This window comes from Oncorhynchus mykiss, chromosome 24, assembly GCF_013265735.2.
Source record: "Oncorhynchus mykiss isolate Arlee chromosome 24, USDA_OmykA_1.1, whole genome shotgun sequence".
Taxonomy (NCBI): domain Eukaryota; kingdom Metazoa; phylum Chordata; class Actinopteri; order Salmoniformes; family Salmonidae; genus Oncorhynchus; species Oncorhynchus mykiss.
Window position 1 is genome coordinate 17,825,542 of NC_048588.1, and position 23,720 is coordinate 17,849,261.

At 39.7% G+C, this 23,720-nt stretch overlaps 3 protein-coding genes across 3 annotated transcripts; all 3 read right to left on the minus strand.

The window, feature by feature from the left end:
* Nucleotides 1-650: 650 nt before the first annotated feature.
* Nucleotides 651-5,663, minus strand: LOC110503902 (diablo homolog, mitochondrial). The gene is made up of 6 exons (XM_021582533.2): nt 5,469-5,663; nt 5,183-5,315; nt 2,674-2,799; nt 2,388-2,498; nt 1,981-2,077; nt 651-1,353 (listed from the first exon to the last, which is right to left on the minus strand). The coding sequence occupies exons 1-6, from the start codon at nt 5,561-5,563 to the stop codon at nt 1,154-1,156; spliced, it is 762 nt and encodes a 253-aa protein (XP_021438208.1). The 5' UTR covers nt 5,564-5,663; the 3' UTR covers nt 651-1,153.
* A 4,734-nt stretch (nt 5,664-10,397) lies between these two features.
* On the minus strand, nt 10,398-11,484 carry LOC110503459 (odorant receptor 131-2-like). Its single transcript, XM_021581797.2, has one exon. It carries the CDS (start codon nt 11,415-11,417, stop codon nt 10,398-10,400), a length of 1,020 nt encoding a protein of 339 aa, XP_021437472.2. The 5' UTR covers nt 11,418-11,484.
* Nucleotides 11,485-17,166: 5,682 nt separating this feature from the next.
* On the minus strand, nt 17,167-18,123 carry LOC118943999 (odorant receptor 131-2-like). Its single transcript, XM_036961081.1, has one exon. It carries the CDS (start codon nt 18,121-18,123, stop codon nt 17,167-17,169), a length of 957 nt encoding a protein of 318 aa, XP_036816976.1.
* Between the last annotated feature and the right edge of the window lie 5,597 nt (nt 18,124-23,720).

The window sequence follows — 23,720 nt, forward strand, 5'->3', positions numbered from 1 at the left end:
TAACAAAGACATGGTAGAGGGGCAGAACCAAGTACCAAGAAACATTTTGATATTTCCTCTTTCAGAAATCCTGAGAAATTAGTGAGGAAAAAAAAACAGCACTTTGCCATCAACTACTAGAAATGTATATAAAAAACATTTTTCTGACAACACGCAAAAAATTAAGTTATTCTTGGCATAAAAAGTACCTGAAACCCTAAACATAGTTGGCACCTCGTTTAGATTGGTCAATGAATGTCTCAAATGACATCACTGGTTTTATGCAGAGTTAAGAGGGAAAAACAGCCCAATTTTGTTAACAAAATATGTCCCAAGAGGACCACAAGTGGTAATTTTCTCTCCTGGTTGGCAGAGACACAGTTCCCAGCTATGACATCTAGTCTCACCCACAATTAACAGTAAAGAAGAAAAATCCTTACTGCCAAATACCACATTTTTACATAACTCACACGGACTCTCAGGCAACCCCATAACATGCAGATAAATATTAACTTCTCTCTTTCTCTGTAAAAGTTAGACAATTGTTTTATTTTTTATTCTTCAGCTGAATTGTATTGTAAACTTTGAGTATTCAAATCCATACTGACAAGTACATTCACTCTGAGAAAATGTCCAATAAACCAAAAGAAACAGAATACAATTCAAACAGCTATATGGAAAATATACTTTTTTATTATAAAGTTATTTAATTTACATATCATAAAATACAAATAAACAAATGCCACCATACTGTACTGCTATGTTGACCATAGTCCATACAATTCACTTAGGATACCCTGATTGTCAATTATTATTTTCAGTTTAGACTTGAAGTTGTTATTCAAAGCTGTATGAAAATAAATATTATAATTTAGTGTTACGAGTTCAAATAAGTGCATGAAATTGTAATCAACTCAGCTTTATAAACAAGGAAGCATGACATTACATCCGCTAAAATATAGGAACTTTGTGTTATTAAATAAGATTGGCGTTATTCAATTCACCACTAAATTCTCTACATGCTTTTTGTTTATCATAATATTTTTTATATAAACAACAACCCCAATGACACAAAACTCCTGAACTTCTCAAATGATGGACTGTGTACTGTCTACTTGTTGAGGATTTAAACCACAATAAATGACTCAAACTTGTTTTACTCTCAGGATTAGTCTTAGTCCTCTCTGAGGTAAGCCTCATGCACGTCATCACTGCCACTCTCTATGAAGGCATACTCCGCCATCCTCTGGATCTCCTCGGCCTGGGTCTCAGTCAGCTTCCTCTCAGCATCCACAGATATCTGCCGGACCTCCTCCACCTGAACCTTGGCCACCTGCAAATTGGTCTTGGCTGTGACAGATGCATGCTCAGCTCCTGGGAAACAAACATAAGACAGTGGTCTTAGTCAAATTTCACCATAACAGAGAAAGTGGCCAAAGATGAAACCTTCAATCCATGATGATAACAGGTGACACTGAGCAGGTGCCCTTGTCCATCATTTCTCTATTGTGCTGCATCATGGGAATTAGAGTACATGGTGACCTGGAGGTTTTAGTCTTCTTTACCATCACAAAGCTGTATTCACTGACAGCTACTGATCCATACGTTGGCCAAAGTGTGAGACTGACAGGTCTTGAAAAATAGGGGTGCAAACAGCAAACTACAAAGTAGTGAGACGGAGAAAAACAAACGTTATGGGGGCGTTTATTGGAGCTCGTAAGTTTATTACTGCACTGACAGGTTAACGTCTGTGTGAGAATAATAGTAATGACTGAATGCTAACTGTCATGGGGAGCAAGGAGCATCAGGTTGTCGTTAAGTTCCTCAATTTAGTGGTAAACAGGTTGTATTGGTTTATTCGAACCCCTTTGTCTTTTGCCGAAGCAGGAGCTATTCTTCCTCGGGTCCAAACAAAAACATGACAAGTAACAAAACACTGATGGACAGTCACACACATGTTTAACACAGCCTTTTCAGTAATGTCACTGGTAATAAACACACCTGTGTTGTACGCTGCCTCAGCTGCCATTTCACAAAGGTTGACGGCATTAATCCAGTTTGACTCGAAGCGGTTGCATTCATCTAGTCTGTCACCAACCTGACAGAACAGAGAGAAACCCATCAGAACATTTCATTACATTCTTGAGAAGTTTATAGAACTCAAACCATATTTACTTGTAGAACATCAATGACAAACATTGAAAGGCAAACAGGAGTGACTAAACCGTTTACTATTTTAGATTGTAAATCAAGTTAAAAGTTATTTGGAAATAAACAAGACACCCTAAAGACATAGCTTTTCCAGATGTCTGGATACAAAAATACAGGAACATATATTTTTTCTGAAAGATGACTTAATACAACAGTGTATTTTTGGTTTATTTTGAGTACACATTTCACACACCTACTTCAACACGCTGGGCAATGATCACTTGCCAAATGGCATCCTCCTCAGCAGTGGAGAGTTTTTCCAGTGAAGCCAGATATCTCCTTTGAAGGGAGATGAGGGTATGGAGAGCCTGAGTACAACGCAAACAAAACAAACGGTCAAAAACACGAAGGGTCATTTAGGTAGCATGGTGCCATTGCCTTACTGGTTAAATTAGCATTGGATATTTATGGATATAGTTATCACACTGTACATCTTAGCATACACGATAACAAAAATCCACTATGACCCCTTCAGGTACTTACTTTGGAATATTGTGTGATGGAGTCTACGAGAGCCTGAGTGGTCTGGGAGAGGTAAGTGTTTGCACTGTCTGTAACCATAGAGGATGCGCTTCGGATCAGGGATTCATGAGAGAGGTTCTCCACTTGCTGGATAGGGAGAGAAACAGTTTAATATATGAGCTGAAAGGGGGGATTTTTACGATTAAGGCATTCATGTACAGTGCATTCGGAAAGTATTCAGACCCCCTGACTTTTCCCACATTTTGTTACGTTACAGCATTATTCTAAAATGGATGAAATTGTTTTTCCCCCCTTTTCAATCCACACACACACAATAGCCCATAATGACAAAGCAAAAACAGGCTTTCAGAAATTAAAAATAAATAACGGAAATATGACATTTGCATAAGTATTCAGACCCTTACTGAGCACTCTATTGAAGCACCTTTGGCAGGGATTACAGCCTCAAGTCCTCTTGGTTATGACGCTACAAGCTTGGCACACCTGTTTTTGGGGAGTTTCTCCCATTCTTCTCTGCAGATCCTCTCAAGCTCTGTCAGGATGGATGGGGAGTGTCGCTGCACAGATATTTTCAGGTCTTGTGGGAGCAAGATGTACATATAGGGAGAAACATAATACTGTACCACAAGAGAAAGATACACTTAGAGTGCATTTGCCATTCTGGTAAAATGCATTGTCTATTGTATAGGACAGGAAACCAAAGTAAGGCCATGAGAGCATAGGACAGCTGGACATACCAAGGTCAGAGGGACACACAAAGGAGGGGGTCAGCCAAATGACCAACTGATGGACTATAGACATAGGGCATATATTTTTAGGACATGAAGAGAAGAGACACATAGTCTACTAGTCCTAATAAGGACAGACATACCAAAGAACACACCAAGCAAAACTTAAGGATAAGATAGGATAAGATGGGCATGTAATATTTTTGGGACATGAAGAGGTCCTGTCACCATTATAACTTAACTGAAAGCAGATATGGGCGTTATTGGGCGTGAACAAGCAGGATGCACAGATTGGGATATAATGGTGGCAGATGGACTGAGGGAAGTAACTTAATTTGCATGTGGGATGGACTCATATGTTGTATGTGTATAAAAACAGAGCCAGAGCTCTGGGGTGTGTTCCGCGGACCATCTAGGCTTCTGATATGTTTGCATTAAAAGCCTATATTGAATTCACAAGTTCTTGTAAGTGTTATATTTTGTAACGATCCTCCACGACAGTCTCTCAAGAGATGTTCAATCGAGTTCAAGTCTGGGCTCTGGCTGGGCCATTCAAGGGCATTCAGAGACTTGTCCCGAAGCCACTTCTGCGTTGTCTTGGCTGTGTGTTTAGGGTCGATGTCCTGTTGGAAGGTGAACCTTCACCCCAGTCTGTGGTCCTGGGCGCTTTGGAGCAGGTTTTCATCAAGGATCTCTCTGTACTTTGCTCCGTTCATCTTTCCCTCAATCCTGGCTAGTCTCTGCCAATGAACGACATCCTCACACCATGATGCTGCCACCACCATGCTTCACCGTAGGGATGGTGCCAGGTTTCCTCCAGATGTGACGCTTGGCATTCAGGCCAAGGAGTTCAATCTTAGTTTCATCAGACAAGAAAATTTGTTTCACCTGGTCTGAGAGTCTTTAAGTGCCTTTTGGCAAACTCCAAGCGGTCTGTCATGTGCCTTTTACTAAGGAGTGGCTTCCGTCTGGCCACTCTATCATAAAGGCCTGATTGGTGAAGTGCTGCGGAGATGGTTGTCCTTCTGGAAGTTTCTCCACAGAGGAACTCTGGAGCTCTGTCAGAGTGACCATCAGGTTCTTGGTCACCTCCCTGACCAAGGCCCTTATCCATCGATTGCTCAGTTTGGCAGGGCTGCCAGCTCTAGGAAGTCTTGGTGGTACTGTTCTTCCACTTAAGAATGAAGGAGGCCACTGTGTTCTTGGGGACCTTCAAAGCCGCCGAAATGTTTTGGTACCCTTCCCTAGATCTGTGCCTCGACACAATCCTGTCTTGGAGCTCTACAAACAATTCCTTCAAACTCATGGCTTGGTTTTTGCTCTGACATGCACTGTCAACTGTGGGACCTTTAATAGACTGGCGTGTGCCTTTCCAAATCATGTCTAATCAATAAAATGTACCACATGTGGACTCCAATCAAGTTGTAGAAACATCCCAAGGATGATCAATGGAAACCGGATGCATCTGAGTTCAATTTCAAGTCTCGTAGCTAAGGGTCTGAACACTTGTGTAAATAAGGTATTTAATGTTCATGTTTTTGTACATTTGCAAAAATGTCAAAAAATCCCTTTTGGCTTCGTCATTATGGCTTATTGAGTGTAGATGGATGAAGATTTTTATTTATTTAATACATTTTAGAATAAGGCTGTAAAGTAACAAAAGGTGGAAAAAGTCAACTTGTCAGCCTTATTCAAGTTGTTCAGCATTATTCAATGACACTAATATAAAGTGATGAGTGACCCGCGCGCATGCGCGAAAGAGAGAGAAAATGGTCCTTTACCTGCATGAAAGGGACAGCGCTCAGTCCACTGCCAACACTCAAAGAAACCAAGCTCGTTCTGGTAACATCTCTCAAACGCACGAGCCTATGGCGCAAGGGTTTCCTACTGTTGAGGACACTCGCTGCTGTGCTCCTGCAAGGTAATGAGTAAACAACAACACCGATATTAGCAAGCTATAGTGATTACAGCAATTCGATATTTATCTAAGACGAAACATTATCTGTTTGCGTACGAATACAATGCATTAGGGTGCAATGATGCAGTTGTTATTATAAAGATATTTACCTGAAGAAATTGAGACATGCAATGCTTCTTCTGAGCGCGGCCATATTGGTCAGGAGCAAAAGGAAGTCCGTCCTCCAGTAGCACAAACAGAGCATTGTCTAATAGCGTGCATTTTACTTGTAATGTCGTTTATTACTCTTCAACTAAAATAAATTATATGAGGTTACTTTTGTGATGTATTAAAGTCTGAAAAATAATTTTAAAATTTACCACAATTCTTTACGACAAAAAGTAAGTCTCTGTCGTCACCTAGTGGTAAAATAGGCTCAAATTTGTATGTTGTGTTTCTGCTGTAGTCTTGTATTCCTTTGCTCAACTATAATATATTGTGACAATGAACATTATACTGGTTTTCAAAAGCCAGAGATAATGGTTAAACATGTAGGCTGGAAGGAGAGTCATCTTGTTTGTGTTTGAGATATTTTCTAATTTGCTAAATTAAATTGAAATGCCCTTTTGGTCTTATTCTGGTAATAATTTCTCAATAGTTTGATCTACACACATCGTAGATCAAACTATTGATAAATGATGTGACTACACTCAACAATAATAATAAGAAACTGTATTATGAATAAATAATGATGGAAAACATTTTTTTTGTGCTTTAAAGGTAATTATGGGCAGAAAGACAAACTCAGCTCCATCTTTCATCAAATCAGATGCCTTATTCATCACAAAACCATTTGATGTTGCCAATTATTTTAATGATTTCTTCATTGACAAAGTTGTAAAACTTAGGCAGGAAATGCCATCAACGAACAGTGAGCCATCATATTCCTATCTGTCATATCTATTTATTTATTTATTTTTACCCCATTTTTCTCCAATTTAGTGATATCCAATTACGATCTTGTCTCATCGCTGCAACTCCACAACAGGCTCGGGAGAGGAGAAGGTCGAGTCGTGGGTTCCCCGAAACATGACCCACCAAAAACCACGCTTCTTTTTCATTTTTTTAACCCCTCCACCACCCCCTTCTTCAGAGGACAAATATCTTGGTTTTTTTTACAGCTTTTTTACTACATATAAATACATTTTAAATATGAGCTTTTCATAATAATCTACTGGAGAACCATTTTGGGTTTAAGAATAATTTTTGTATGAGTGAAGCTTTTTGTGAGAGGTTTAAAGCTTTAATGTTGAATAATTTAGGCCCCTCATATTCATTATATAAATAGGCACATTTCATTTTGTCTGGTTTAGCATTCCAAATCAAATGAAATATTTTTTGCTCATATGATTTAAAAAACAGGTAAATCTGGAGTAGAGAGTGCCTACTGTAAGTAAACTGTGATAAGACCAAAGACTTTCCATAAATAGACAAGTATATACCTCTCCATGGTTGTAGAATCTTACCTATTTTTGCTAACTTTCTATTGAAATGAATTGTGGTAAGTTCATTTATATTTTTTGAGATGTGAATACCAAGTATATCTACTTAACCATCCACCCATTTTAATGGTAAACTACAAGGTAGTGTAAACACTATTTTTGTAACGATCCAATGCGTAATATGGTTCACTTGTCATAATTAGGTTTTAATCCAGAGAGGCTAGAAAAGTTATCAAGATCTTCAATGAGACAGTGCAGGGTTCCAGATTGCGGACTTAAAAACTAGAGTTATCAGTATACACTGACACTTTTGTTTTTATCCCCTGGATTTCTAAATATGTAACAGGAACCACAGCTGCTAAGAAAATGATTGTACAAAGGTGGGTTCCACCTCATCAGTTACCATTGCGACAATGGCCGCTCACATTTAAGGGAATTGTATTTATGGAGCTCTCCACGGCCAGGATCTACAGGGCCAAGGTGTCCACTCTGGACACATGGCAGTAGTGGACATTTCTGAACTCTTAACCAATGGGCCTTTACACCTTTACATCCATGAATGTGTATCAATAATGTTTCACTATTTCTGAGACTATATGATGTATTGTTCAGTAGATTAACTATGTAATATTTATGTTTTTCTCATTATTTATTTTACATGCTATCAGATTGCTGGTGGGGGGGGGGGGGGTGGGGTTAAAAAATCTATTAATAAAATGTATTGCATGAATCCTATGAATTGAAATAATAAAAACTTGATGTAAAAATAAAAACTGTACAAGGCTATAAACGAGCAGGAAACCATGTGCCCAGAGGCTGCTTTTCTGGTTGCCTGTGATTTTAATTCCACGTCACTAAGACACTAGGGGTGATAAAGTCCTAGAGAGCTGTTACTCTCCCCACAAGCAAGCATACAACGCTCTACCTCATCGCTCCTTCGCCAAATCAGATCATGACTCTATACTCCTGCTTCCTGTCTACAAGCAGAAGCTCAAACAGGAAGTACCCATGATGCACTCCGTAGAGAAATGGTACTCCGAATTGCCTACAGCAGTCCTGTAGGCAATGCTACAGGACTGCTTTGCTAGCGCAGACTGGAATATGTTCTGGGACTCCACCGATATCATCCACGAGGTAACTACTGCCGCCACAGGCTTCATTAGGAAATGCATAACTGACTTTGTCCCCACAGTGAAGGTTCCCTGCTTCCCCAATCAAAACCCCGGATTAACACATAGGTTGGCGCTACTAAACTAAAGGACAGGGCTATCGCACACAGGGCTATCGCAGCCAACCCAGAGGCTACAGCTGAGGACACGAACAAGTACAATAAGTCCTTCTATGACCTCCACAGAGCCATCAAACAAGCAAAAGGGAAATATAGGAACAAGGTGGAATCCGATTACACAGGCTCCGCCGCCCGTCACATGTGGCAGGGGCTACAGTCCATTACAGATAACAAGGGATGTGATCTGTCCAAAGATGCCTCTCTACCAGACAAACTCAATGCATTTTACGCACACCTTGACAGAATATCACAAGGCCGCTCGTCGACCCAGAGGACTGGGTGATCTCAGTACTCTGAGGCTGACTTGAGTAAGATTTTTAATCAGGTCAACACTTGCAAGGCCGCAGGGTCGGACGGGATTCCGGGCCACATTCTTAGAGCATGCGCAGAACAGCTGGCAGGCATGTTCATGGTCACTTTCAACCTCACCTTGTCCCAGTCTGTAATCCCCATGTCTCAAGCTGACCACCATCATTCCTGTTCCCAAAACTCTAAGGCTACCTTCCACAATGTCTACTGCCCTGTAGCACTCACATCTGTAATCATAAAGTGCTTTGAAAGGCTGGTTATGGCACACATAAACTCCATCATCCCAGACACCCTAGACAAGGGATGGGCATCTCCAGTCCTCGGGGGCCTGATTGGTGTCACACTTTTTCTCCAGTTGATACATCTGACTCCAATAATAAACTAATCATGATCTTCAGTTTAGAATGCAACTAATTTAATCAGCTGTGTTTGCTAAGGATGTTGAAAAAGTGTGACACCACTTTGGCCCCCGAGTGAGTACTGGAGTTGCCCATTCCTGGTCTAGACCCACTCCGATTTGCATACCGCCCAACAGATCTATAGACAACACAATCTAATTTGCACTCTACACTGGCCTCATCCACCTAGATAAGAGGAGTACCTATTTAAGAATAATGTTCATTGACTACAGCTCAGCGTTCAACACCATAGTCTCCTCCAAGCTCATCACCAAGCTTGATGGCTATATGAAAATCTCAAATATAAAATATATTTTGATTTGTTTAAGACTTTTTTTGTTACTACATCATTCCATATGTGTTTTTTCATAGTTTTGATGTCTTCACTATTATTCTACAATGTAGAAAATAGTACAAATAAATAAAAAACCCTTGAGTGAGTAGCTGTGTCCAAACTTTTGACTGGTACTGTATGTAAATGTGATTTCTGTTTATTTCATTTTTTTATCTGCAAAAATGTCTAACAACCAGTTGTTGCTTTGTCATTATGGGGTATTGTGTGTAGATTGATGAAAAAATCAATTTAATCAATTTTAGAATACGGCTGTAACCTAACAAAATGTATATAATTTATAGTAATATATATTGATATTGGTGACTGCATTGTTGGGAAAAGAGCTCGCAAGAAAGGCATTTCACTGTACTTGTGCATGGGACAATACAACTTGAAACTTTGGGACTCATTAAAACACAGATGCATGCTCTCGTCCCTTTCATGCAGAATGTATTGTAGGATAAGTGTGATTTATGGTTAATGAGGAAAGTGCAAACTATAGATATTCTCAGTAGGCTTTAAAAGTATAGGCTATTCCAACTTGCTGTTATATTTCTTGCTGTGAAGCCTACTCCACTTCTGAATGGATTCATATGACAGCCTTTTGGAATTTTAGTTGGAGAACACACGACGGCCTATGACATCATTCTCAGGAACTAATGTAGTTTGATGGGAATTGGGAAGACGACCCAGTGAGTAATAGATGCCCAAGAGTTTGTCACAATAACTGTTGAGTGAATTTCAGAATCAGCAGAGTTGAGTATGAGCTCATACTTTGTTACTGTAATTTTTCAAATCTGTCTCTATATCTCCTCTTTGCAGGTTTTCACAGGTCTGTTTAGATGCATTTACTGGCACACAACAGTCAAAGTTCATGTCATTGATACAGTTACTGTACATTTCCTGGAGCTAATCACAACTGTAACTCACTGCAAATGCCACTTATTACAGAATACATTTTTTTGAAACTTTGCTTGGGAGGTGGAAGGAATGTTTTATTTCTCTCAATCAGGTCATCTTTGAAATTACACACATGGTTAATGTTGTTTGAGACGTTTACATTTTTTCTAATTAGAAGATGCTGCAATGCATATACTATAATTAGCTTAAACACATAAGCATATGTAACATAGCTCATTAAAATATACCTCAAGATTAACACAATATATCATTGTCTGTGGTCTTTGAAAACCAAAGTGCTTTTCAATACCACAAAATCATGTGATTAAATAATAACAATACCAATGGCCTTGCCTGTTATGCAAGTGTTATGTTTTCATATGACCAGTAATTAAGTTATCAACAAGTATTGGGGAAATGTTCTTATTCACCCCAAAAAATACATAACATTTAATTGCAAGGAAAAACTTTTCATCCCTTAGGCCATAGACAAGTGGACAAAGACATCGCGGGGCCAGAATAAAAACAATGTAATCAAAGAATCTCACATTGTACAATTTCAAATGAATTGGCAGGATGGCAGCCTCAATGAACGGGCACCACAGCTGGATCAGACACAGGAACAACTGGATAGCGTGGAGAATCACCGTTTTACGACATTTAGATAAAGATTTCTTATTGTCCGAAGATTCTTTGGCCACTGCAATTATTCTAACATAGGTAAACACAATGGTGATGGACATGGCCAGAAAGTAGAACTGACCTATAACTGATCTAAGGTGTCTCTGCCACTTGTGTGCAATAAACATATCTGCTGAACACAGCTTATACTGCGTGTAGAAGCCCAGAGGGACTGAGGCAAAGAAGATGGAGACAATTATGATGGGCTGTATGGCGCTGATGCTGTGGATGAGTAGGATGCAGTGAATGGCTCTGCGTACAGTGGAGAGCTCTCCATGGCGCAGGGGCATGCAGATGGCCACATACCGCTCCAGGCTCATGGCTGTCAGTGTCAGCGGCGTGACAAAGGTCAACTCACAAAGCAACACACAGAAGAAAACACACACAGCAGCTGGCATGGTGACACTAAAGTAAGTCAGGAGGAGCAAGTTATTAGTCATGATTAGGTACAGACAGTCAACTAGCAGTGTGTGAGCAAAGAAAATATAACGTGTGTTTGAGAGAAAGGTGTCCTTTTTGAAGAAGGTGAAGATGAGCAGGCAGATGATGTAAATGAAGATTGCATTCATCACCTGGACTATTATGATCATGTCATTAACTTGTTGCAGAGAGGAGCTGCTACCACCATCTGCAGCTGTTGTATTGTTGTCAGCCATAATCACACAATGAAATAGCCAATAACAAGAAGTTATGTACAGTAATTGCATTTCATAAACATGTCACAAAGGATGACATTTAAACATGAAATCATGTTAACTTTCGAGCAATAGATAACATATTTAAATATATTTAAAAGCTTAGATGAAATTAAAAAAGCAGAAGCACATTTCCAATATAATACTTTGTTTCTTCTTGGTTGTAGGATATAGATTTAAATATGGCAGGTTGTCTTAGAAAGGAATCATGCCATTGAAGCAGCACAGTACAAACAGGTATTCTCTCAGTCTCCTCTTGAATCCCCAGGCAAAGATCTACTGACAGAGTGCTCTGGATGAAGCCTTTATAGAACATTTTATTTATGGAGGATTTCTCAAAGGAATGTTGTCATGAACCTTGAGATACACCTCATTCCTATATTTAGACCAACCATATAATTACTGTAATGCACAGTAATCTCATAGGATTATAACATTTCAACATGTTTTCAGGATATATGACTATGTGTGGCATTCACGAGGAGTAACACACAGATTACAGTAAACATTTTTCATCAAATGTAGTGATATTTCTGACTGAGATGTGTAAATAGGCCTACATGTGAGTGTTAGCAGTGTTTGTTGTGTAGCAGTACAAGTGGCAGCATCATATCACCCAGCCTACCACTGCTGGCTTGCTTCTGAAGCTAAGCAGTGTTGGTCCTGGTCAGTCCCTGGATGGGAGCCCAGATGCTGCTGGAAGTGGTGTTGGAGGGCACTCTTTCCTCTAGTCTAAAAAATATCCAAATTCCCCAGGGCAGTGATTGGGGTCACTGCTCTGTGTAGGGTGCTGTCTTTCGGATGGGAAGTTAAACGGGTGTCCTGACTCTCTGAGGTCATTAAAGATCCCATGACACTTATCGTAAGAGTAGTGCTGTTAACCCTGGTGTCCTGGCTAAATTCCCAATCTGGTCACCTAATAATCCCCATCCTCTCCTCTGTAACTATTCCCCAGGTCATTTGCTGTAAATGAGAATGTGTTCTCAGTCAACTTACCTGGTAAAATAATGGATACATTTTTTAAAAAGTGCAGTTGTACTGTAGATACTATTGATGTGTGAGTTTACTCATAACCTGCAGTCATATCTGTGGGTTTAGGGTCATGAAATATTGTGCGGATGAAGGGCAGGTGGGAGGCTGGCTGGTTGAATAAAGTGAAAACAATGCATTAAAAATCCATAAATGTATATTTCTTCTGCAATTCATTACTATAGGCTACATTGAGGATTTTCTTTCATTATTTTAATCTGGTGTTAGTGCGTAGCCTAAGCCTAAACTTTAGGCCATAACTGTAGGTAAGCTGTGCTTGCCAAATACATGCCAATTGTTAAATGCTTTTGGGAACTTGGACAGAAAGTTCATGTCGATCCACTGAGGCAAAAAGGACAATGTCATAGTTTAATTCAAAAAGAGAAAAGCTGCGAAATGGAGGGTTGAAAATAAATAGCAGGGAGGGCCAGAACAGTAGCCTAATGTTTGTGAAATATTTGGTGAAAGGCTCAAATTTGTATGTTGTGTTTCTGCTGTAGTCTTGTATTCCTTTGCTCAACTATAATATATTGTGACAATGAACATTATACTGGTTTTCAAAAGCCAGAGATAATGGTTAAACATGTAGGCTGGAAGGAGAGTCATCTTGTTTGTGTTTGAGATATTTTCTAATTTGCTAAATTAAATTGAAATGCCCTTTTGGTCTTATTCTTGTAATAATTTCTCAATAGTTTGATCTACACACATCGTAGACATCAAACTATTAATAAATGATGTGACTACACTCAACAATAATAATAAGAAACTGTATTATGAATAAATATAGATGGAAAAAAATGTTTTGTGCCTTAAAGGTAATTATGGGCAGAAAGACAAACCCAACTCAACTATTCATCACAAAACCATTTGTTGTTGCCAATTATTTTAATGATTTCTTCTTCTGTCATATCTATTTATTTATTTATTTTTACCCCATTTTTCTCCAATTTAGTGATATCCAATTGCGATCCAATTACAATCTTGTCTCATCGCCATAGTCTCCTCCAAGCTCATCACCAAGCTTGAGACCCTGGGACTGAACATCTCCCTCTGCAACTGGATCCTGGACTTCCTGACGAGCTGACGTGATGAGAGTAAGCAACATCACCTCTGCCAGCTGACCCTGAACACTGGGGCCCCACAGTGGTGTGTGCTTAGTCCCCTCCTGTACGCACGACTCCAACATCATCATCAAGTTTGCTGACGACAGGTCAGTGGTAGGCCTGATCACCGGCGATGATGATACAGCCTACAGGGGGGAGGTCAGTGACCTGGCAGTATGGTGCCAGGACAACAATCTCTACCTGAACATTAGTAAGACCAAGGAGCTGATGGTGTCCCGTCACCCACCACCCGCCAACCCCTCTTTTACGCTACTGCTACTCTCTGTTCATCATATATACATAGCCACTTTAACCACATCTACATGTACATACTACCTCAATCAGCCTGACTAACCGGTGTCTGTATGTAGCCTCGCTACTTTTATTGCCTCGCTACTGTATATAGCCTAGCTACTGTTTTTCACTGTCTTTTTACTGTTGTTTTTATTTCTTTACTTAACTATTGTTCACCTAATACCTCTTTTGCACTATTGGGTTAGAGCCTGAAAGGAAGCATTTCACTGTACGGTTGTATTATACCTGTTGTATTCGGCACAAGTGACAAATAAACTTTGATTTGATTTGGACTACAGGAAACGGGCGAGCATGCCCCCATCTAAATCGATGGGGCTGTAGTGGAGCTGGTCGAGAGATTCAAGTTCCTCTGTGTCCAAATCACTAAGGACTTAAAATGGTCCACACACACACAGTCGTGAAGAAGGGGAAAAAGAGCCTATTCCCCCTCAGGAGGTTGAAAATATTTGGCATGGGCCCTCAAATCCTCAAAAAGGTCTGCAGCTCCACAATTGAGATCGTCTTTACTGGCTGCATCACTGCTTGGTATGGCTTGTTATGGTAACTGCACCACCCTCGATCACATGGCGCCATATAGGGTGGTGCGAACAGCACAGTACATAACTTTGGCCGAGCTCCCTGCCATCCAGGACCCCTATATCAGGCGGTGTGAAAGGTAGGCCTGGAAAATTGTAGCTAAAATTGTACCTAACAAATAGCTAACAAAATGGCTACACTGACTATCTGTACTGACTCTTTTATTTTATTTTTATTTTTGCACTGACTCTATGCACACTTACAGAACTCTACACACTCACTCACTCACTCACTCACACATACACACTTAATTTGCTCACACATATATAACTCGCACACACATTTATACTGACTCTACACACACACATACTCAAATACAATCATCATATATGCTGCTGCTACTCTATTTATCATGTATCCTGATGCCTAGTCACCTTAACCCTATACAGTACCTTCGAAAAGTATTCAGACCCCTTGACTTTAAAAGAAACTCCTCAGCAATCTAGGCACACTACCCCATAATGTCAAAGAGAAACAAGTTTTTTAGAAAAACAGAAGTACCTTATTTACATAAGTATTCAGATCCTTTGCTATGAGACTCAAAATTGAGCAGGTTGCAGCCCAAAGAAATGCTTCACAGAGTTCAAGTAACAGACACATCTCAACATCAACTGTTCAGAGGAGACTAAGTAATTTCAGGCCTTCATGGTCGAATTGCAGCAAAGAAACCACTACTAAAGGACACCAATAAGAAGGAGAGACTTGCTGGGGCCAAGAAACATGAGCAAAGGACATTAGACCGGTGGAAATCTGTCCTTTGGTCTGATGAGTCCAAATGTGATATTTTTGGTTCCAACCTCTGTGTCTTTGTGAGACGCAGAGTGGGTGAACGGATGATCTCCGCATGTGTGGTTCCCACCATGAAGCATGGAGGAGGAGGTGTTATGGTGTGGGAGTGCTTTGCTGGTGACACTGTCTGTGATGTATTTAGAATTCAAGAGTACACTTAACCAGCATGACTACCACAGTATTCTGCAGCGATACGCCATCCCTTCTGGTTTGCGCTTAGTGGGAATATCATTTGTATGAACCAACACATCTCCAGGCTGTGTAAGGGCTATTTGAACAAGAAGGAGAGTGATGGAGTGCTGCCACAATCACCCAACCTTAACCCAATTGAGATGGTTTGGGATGAGAGTGAAGGAAAAGCAGACAAATGCTCATTATATGTGGGAAATCCTTCAAGACCGTTGGAAAAGCATTCCAGGTGAAGCTTGTTGAGAAAATGCCAAGAGTGTGCAAAGCTATCATCAAGGCAAAGGGTGGCTATATGAAAATCTCAAATATAAAATATATTTTGATTTGTTTAAGACTTTTTTTGTTACTACATCATTCCATATGTGTTTTTTCATAGTTTTGGTGTCTTCACTATTATTCTACATTGTAGAAAATAGTACAAATAAATAAAAAACCCTTGAGTGAGTAGCTGTGTCCAAACTTTTGACTGGTACTGTATGTAAATGTGATTTCAGTTTATTTCATTTTTTTATCTGCAAAAATGTCTGCAATGTGTGTAGATTGATGAAAAAATCATTTTAATCAATTTTAGAATACGGCTGTAACCTAACAAAATGTGAAAAAAGTCTAGGGGTCTGAATACTTTCCAAATGCACTGTACATATCTACCCTTACTCCTCCAGTATACTTGAACATTCTAAATATGGTATTGGCACCGCTCTGGAACTGATGCTGTATATAGCTTACTAGCTTTCTCATGTTCCTCTTAATGTCTATTTCTCATGTGTTGTTGTTCTACTTTCCTTTATTTATAGTAATATATATTGATATTGATGACTGCATTGTCGGGAAAAGAGCTCGCAAGAAAGGCATTTCACTGTACTTGTGCATGGGACAATACAACTTGAAACTTTGGGACTCATTAAAACACAGATGCATGCTCTCGTCCCTTTCATGCAGAATGTATTGTAGGATAAGTGTGATTTATGGTTAATGAGGAAAGTGCAAACTATAGATATTCTCAGTAGGCTTTAAAAGTATAGGCTATTCCAACTTGCTGTTATATTTCTTGCTGTGAAGCCTACTCCACTTCTGAATGGATTCATATGACAGCCTTTTGGGAATGTTATTTGGAGAACACACGACGGCCTATGACATAACTCTCAGGAACTAATGTAGTTTGATGGGAATTGGGAAGACGACCCGGTGAGTAATAGATGCCCAAGAGTTTGTCACAATAACTGTTGAGTGAATTTCAGAATCAGCAGAGTTGAGTATCAGCTCATACTTTGTTACTGTAATTTTTCAAATCTGTCTCTATATCTCCTCTTTGCAGGTTTTCACAGGTCTGTTTAGATGCATTTACTGGCACACAACAGTCAAAGTTCATGTCATTGATACAGTTACTGTACATTTCCTGGAGCTAATCACAACTGTAACTCACTGCAAATGCCACTTATTACAGAATAACATTTTTTGAAACTTTGCTTGGGAGGTGGAAGGAATGTTTTATTTCTCTCAATCAGGTCATCTTTGAAATTACACACATAGTTAATGTTGTTTGAGACGTTTACATTTTTTTGAATTAGAAGACGCTGCAATGCACATACTATAATTAGCTTAAACACATATGTAACATAGCCAGCCGTTCATTAAAATATACCTTAAGATTAACACAATATATCATTGTCTGTGGTCTTTGAAAACCAAAGTGCTTTTCAATACCACAAAATCATGTGATAAATAATAACAAACCAATGGCCTTGCCTGTTAAGCAAGTGTTATGTTTTCATATGACCAGTAATTATTGGGGAAATGTTCTTATTCACCCCAAAAAATACATAATATTTAATTGCAAGGAAAAACTTTTCATCCCTTAGGCCATAGACAAGTGGACAAAGACATCGCGGGGCCAGAATAAAAACAATGTAATCAAAGAATCTCACATTATTGTACAATTTCAAATTAATTGGCAGGATGGCAGCCTCAATGAACGGGCACCACAGCTGGATCAGACACAGGAACAACTGGATAGCGTGGAGAATCACCGTTTTACGACATTTAGATAAAGATTTCTTATTTTCCGAAGCTTCTTTGGCCACTGCAATTATTCTAACATAGGTTAACACAATGGTGATGGACATGACCAGAAAGTAGAACTGACCTATAACTGATCTAAGGTGTCTCTGCCACTTGTGTGCAATAAACATCTCTGCTGAACACAGCTTATACTGCGTGTAGAAGCCCAGAGGGACTGAGGCAAAGAAGATGGAGACAATTATGATGGGCTGTATGGCACTGATGCTGTGGATGAGTAGGATGCAGTGAATGGCTCTGCGTACAGTGGAGAGCTCTCCATGGCGCAGGGGCATGCAGATGGCCACATATCGCTCCAGGCTCATGGCTGTCAGTGTCAGCGGCGTGACAAAGGTCAACTCACAAAGCAACACACAGAAGAAAACACACACAGCAGCTGGCATGGTGACACTAAAGTAAGTCAGGAGGAGCAAGTTATTAGTCATGATTAGGTACAGACAGTCAACCAGCAGTGTGTGAGCAAAGAAAATATAACGTGTGTTTGAGAGAAAGGTGTCCTTTTTGAAGAAGGTGAAGATGAGCAGGCAGATGATGTAAATGAAGATTGCATTCATCACCTGGACTATTATGATCCTGTCATTAACTTGTTGAAGAGAGGAGCTGCTACCACCATCTGCAGCTGTTGTATTGTTGTCAGCCATAATCACACAATGAAATAGCCAATAACAAGAAGTTATGTACAGTAATTGCATTTCATAAACATGTCACAAAGGATGACATTTAAACATGAAATCATGTTAACTTTCGAGCAATAGATAACATATTTAAATATATTTAAAAGCTTAGATGAAATTAAAAAAGCAGAAGCACATTTCCAATATAATGCTTTGTTTCTTCTTGGTTGTAGGATATAGATTTAAATATGGCAGGTTGCCTTAGAAAGGAATCATGCCATTGAAGCAGCACAGTACAAACAGGTATTCTCTCAGTCTCCTCTTGAATCCCCAGGCAAAGATCTACTGACAGAGTGCTCTGGATGAAGCCTTCATAGAACATTTTATTTATGGAGGATTTCTCAAAGGAATGTTGTCATGAACCTTGAGATACACCTCATTCCTATATTTAGACCAACCATATAATTACTGTAATGCACAGTAATCTCATAGGATTATAACATTTCAACATGTTTTCAGGATATATGCCTATGTGTGGCATTCACGAGGAGTAACACACAGATTACAGTAAACATTTTTCATCAAATGTAGTGATATTTCTGACTGAGATGTGTAAATAGGCCTACATGTGAGTGTTAGCAGTGTTTGTTGTGTAGCAGTACAAGTGGCAGCATCATATCACCCAGCCTACCACTGCTGGCTTGCTTCTGAAGCTAAGCAGTGTTGGTCCTGGTCAGTCCCTGGATGGGAGCCCAGATGCTGCTGGAAGTGGTGTTGGAGGGCACTCTTTCCTCTAGTCTAAAAAATATCCCAAATCCCCAGGGCAGTGATTGGGGTCACTGCTCTGTGTAGGGTGCTGTCTTTCGGATGGGATGTTAAACGGGTGTCCTGACTCTCTGAGGTCATTAAAGATCCCATGACACTTATCGTAAGAGTAGGGCTGTTAACCCTGGTGTCCTGGCTAAATTCCCAATCTGGTCACCTAATAATCCCCCTCCTCTCCTCTGTAACTATTCCCCAGGTCATTTGCTGTAAATGAGAATGTGTTCTCAGTCAACTTACCTGGTAAAATAATGGATACATTTTTTAAAAAGTGCAGTTGTACTGTAGATACTATTGATGTGTGAGTTTACTCATAACCTGCAGTCATATCTGTGGGTTTAGGGTCATGAAATATTGTGTGGATGAAGGGCAGGTGGGAGGCTGGCTGGTTGAATAAAGTGAAAACAATGCATTAAAAATCCATAAATGTATATTTCTTCTGCAATTCATTACTATAGGCTACATTGAGGATTTTCTTTCATTATTTTAATCTGGTGTTAGTGCGTAGCCTAAGCCTAAACTTTAGGCCATAACTGTAGGTAGGCTATGCTTGCCAAATACATGCCAATTGTTAAATGCTTTTGGGAACTTGGACAGAAAGTTCATGTCGATCCACTGAGGCAAAAAGGACAATGTCATAGTTTAATTCAAAAAGAGAAAAGCTGCGAAATGGAGGGTTGAAAATAAATAGCAGGGAGGGCCAGAACAGTAGCCTAATGTTTGTGAAATATTTGGTGAAAGGCTGAAATTTGTAGGTTGTGTTTCTGCTGTAGTCTTGTATTCCTTTGCTCAACTAAAATATATTGTGACAATGAACATTATACTGGTTTTCAAAAGCCAGAGATAATGGTTAAACATGTAGGCTGGAAGGAGAGTCATCTTGTTTGTGTTTGAGATATTTTCTAATTTGCTAAATTAAATTGAAATGCCCTTTTGGTCTTATTCTTGTAATAATTTCTCAATAGTTTGATCTACACACATCGTAGACATCAAACTATTAATAAATGATGTGACTACACTCAACAATAATAATAAGAAACTGTATTATGAATAAATATAGATGGAAAAAAATGTTTTGTGCCTTAAAGGTAATTATGGGCAGAAAGACAAACCCAACTCAACTATTCATCACAAAACCATTTGTTGTTGCCAATTATTTTAATGATTTCTTCTTCTGTCATATCTATTTATTTATTTATTGTTACCCCATTTTTCTCCAATTTAGTGATATCCAATTGCGATCCAATTACAATCTTGTCTCATCGCCATAGTCTCCTCCAAGCTCATCACCAAGCTTGAGACCCTGGGACTGAACATCTCCCTCTGCAACTGGATCCTGGACTTCCTGACGAGCTGACGTGATGAGAGTAAGCAACATCACCTCTGCCAGCTGACCCTGAACACTGGGGCCCCACAGTGGTGTGTGCTTAGTCCCCTCCTGTACGCACGACTCCAACATCATCATCAAGTTTGCTGACGACAGGTCAGTGGTAGGCCTGATCACCGGCGATGATGATACAGCCTACAGGGGGGAGGTCAGTGACCTGGCAGTATGGTGCCAGGACAACAATCTCTACCTGAACATTAGTAAGACCAAGGAGCTGATGGTGTCCCGTCACCCACCACCCGCCAACCCCTCTTTTACGCTACTGCTACTCTCTGTTCATCATATATACATAGCCACTTTAACCACATCTACATGTACATACTACCTCAATCAGCCTGACTAACCGGTGTCTGTATGTAGCCTCGCTACTTTTATTGCCTCGCTACTGTATATAGCCTAGCTACTGTTTTTCACTGTCTTTTTACTGTTGTTTTTATTTCTTTACTTAACTATTGTTCACCTAATACCTCTTTTGCACTATTGGGTTAGAGCCTGAAAGGAAGCATTTCACTGTACGGTTGTATTATACCTGTTGTATTCGGCACAAGTGACAAATAAACTTTGATTTGATTTGGACTACAGGAAACGGGCGAGCATGCCCCCATCTAAATCGATGGGGCTGTAGTGGAGCTGGTCGAGAGATTCAAGTTCCTCTGTGTCCAAATCACTAAGGACTTAAAATGGTCCACACACACACAGTCGTGAAGAAGGGGAAAAAGAGCCTATTCCCCCTCAGGAGGTTGAAAATATTTGGCATGGGCCCTCAAATCCTCAAAAAGGTCTGCAGCTCCACAATTGAGATCGTCTTTACTGGCTGCATCACTGCTTGGTATGGCTTGTTATGGTAACTGCACCACCCTCGATCACATGGCGCCATATAGGGTGGTGCGAACAGCACAGTACATAACTTTGGCCGAGCTCCCTGCCATCCAGGACCCCTATATCAGGCGGTGTGAAAGGTAGGCCTGGAAAATTGTAGCTAAAATTGTACCTAACAAATAGCTAACAAAATGGCTACACTGACTATCTGTACTGACTCTTTTATTTTATTTTTATTTTTGCACTGACTCTATGCACACTTACAGAACTCTACACACTCACTCACTCACTCACTCACTCACTCACTCACACATACACACTTAATTTGCTCACACATATATAACTCACACACACATTTATACTGACTCTACACACACACATACTCAAATACAATCATCATATATGCTGCTGCTACTCTATTTATCATGTATCCTGATGCCTAGTCACCTTAACCCTATACAGTACCTTCGAAAAGTATTCAGACCCCTTGACTTTAAAATAAATTCCTCAGCAATCTACGCACACTACCCCATAATGTCAAAGAGAAACAAGTTTTTTAGAAAAACAGAAGTACCTTATTTACATAAGTATTCAGATCCTTTGCTATGAGACTCAAAATTGAGCAGGTTGCAGCCCAAAGAAATGCTTCACAGAGTTCAAGTAACAGACACATCTCAACCTCAACTGTTCAGAGGAGACTGTGTAATTTCAGGCCTTCATGGTCGAATTGCAGCAAAGAAACCACTACTAAAGGACACCAATAAGAAGGAGAGACTTGCTGGGGCCAAGAAACATGAGCAAAGGACATTAGACCGGTGGAAATCTGTCCTTTGGTCTGATGAGTCCAAATGTGATATTTTTGGTTCCAACCTCTGTGTCTTTGTGAGACGCAGAGTGGGTGAACGGATGATCTCCGCATGTGTGGTTCCCACCATGAAGCATGGAGGAGGAGGTGTTATGGTGTGGGAGTGCTTTGCTGGTGACACTGTCTGTGATGTATTTAGAATTCAAGAGTACACTTAACCAGCATGACTACCACAGTATTCTGCAGCGATACGCCATCCCTTCTGGTTTGCGCTTAGTGGGAATATCATTTGTATGAACCAACACATCTCCAGGCTGTGTAAGGGCTATTTGAACAAGAAGGAGAGTGATGGAGTGCTGCCACAATCACCCAACCTTAACCCAATTGAGATGGTTTGGGATGAGAGTGAAGGAAAAGCAGACAAATGCTCATTATATGTGGGAAATCCTTCAAGACCGTTGGAAAAGCATTCCAGGTGAAGCTTGTTGAGAAAATGCCAAGAGTGTGCAAAGCTATCATCAAGGCAAAGGGTGGCTATATGAAAATCTCAAATATAAAATATATTTTGATTTGTTTAAGACTTTTTACTACATCATTCCATATGTGTTTTTTCATAGTTTTGATGTCTTCACTATTATTCTACATTGTAGAAAATAGTACAAATAAATAAAAAACCCTTGAGTGAGTAGCTGTGTCCAAACTTTTGACTGGTACTGTATGTAAATGTGATTTCAGTTTATTTCATTTTTTTATCTGCAAAAATGTCTGTAATGTGTGTAGATTGATGAAAAAATCATTTTAATCAATTTTAGAATACGGCTGTAACCTAACAAAATGTGAAAAAAAGTCTAGGGGTCTGAATACTTTCCAAATGCACTGTACATATCTACCCTTACTACTCCAGTATACTTGAACATTCTAAATATGGTATTGGCACCGCTCTGGAACTGATGCTGTATATAGCTTACTAGCTTTCTCATGTTCCTCTTAATGTCTATTTCTCATGTGTTGTTGTTCTACTTTCCTTTATTTATAGTAATATATATTGATATTGGTGACTGCATTGTCGGGAAAAGAGCTCGCAAGAAAGGCATTTCACTGTACTTGTGCATGGGACAATACAACTTGAAACTTTGGGACTCATTAAAACACAGATGCATGCTCTCGTCCCTTTCATGCAGAATGTATTGTAGGATAAGTGTGATTTATGGTTAATGAGGAAAGTGCAAACTATAGATATTCTCAGTAGGCTTTAAAAGTATAGGCTATTCCAACTTGCTGTTATATTTCTTGCTGTGAAGCCTACTCCACTTCTGAATGGATTCATATGACAGCCTTTTGGGAATTTTATTTGGAGAACACACGACGGCCTATGACATCATTCTCAGGAACTAATGTAGTTTGATGGGAATTGGGAAGACGACCCAGTGAGTAATAGATGCCCAAGAGTTTGTCACAATAACTGTTGAGTGAATTTCAGAATCAGCAGAGTTGAGTATCAGCTCATACTTTGTTACTGTAATTTTTCAAATCTGTCTCTATATCTCCTCTTTGCAGGTTTTCACAGGTCTGTTTAGATGCATTTACTGGCACACAACAGTCAAAGTTCATGTCATTGATACAGTTACTGTACATTTCCTGGAGCTAATCACAACTGTAACTCACTGCAAATGCCACTTATTACAGAATAACATTTTTTGAAACTTTGCTTGGGAGGTGGAAGGAATGTTTTATTTCTCTCAATCAGGTCATCTTTGAAATTACACACATAGTTAATGTTGTTTGAGACGT

Bases quoted from the DNA above. Each gene is read 5' to 3' on its own strand.
- LOC110503902 (XM_021582533.2), bottom strand. From the start codon at position 5,563: ATGCTCTGTTTGTGCTACTGGAGGACGGACTTCCTTTTGCTCCTGACC. The intron at 2,800-5,182 runs GTAAAGGACCAT...CTCCCTATCCAG, and splicing joins GCGCTGTCCCTTTCATGCAG to CAAGTGGAGAACCTCTCTCA. The intron at 2,078-2,387 runs GTAGGTGTGTGA...CTGTTCTGTCAG, and splicing joins TCATTGCCCAGCGTGTTGAA to GTTGGTGACAGACTAGATGA.
- LOC110503459 (XM_021581797.2), bottom strand. From the start codon at position 11,417: ATGCAATTACTGTACATAACTTCTTGTTATTGGCTATTTCATTGTGTG.
- LOC118943999 (XM_036961081.1), bottom strand. From the start codon at position 18,123: ATGGCTGACAACAATACAACAGCTGCAGATGGTGGTAGCAGCTCCTCT.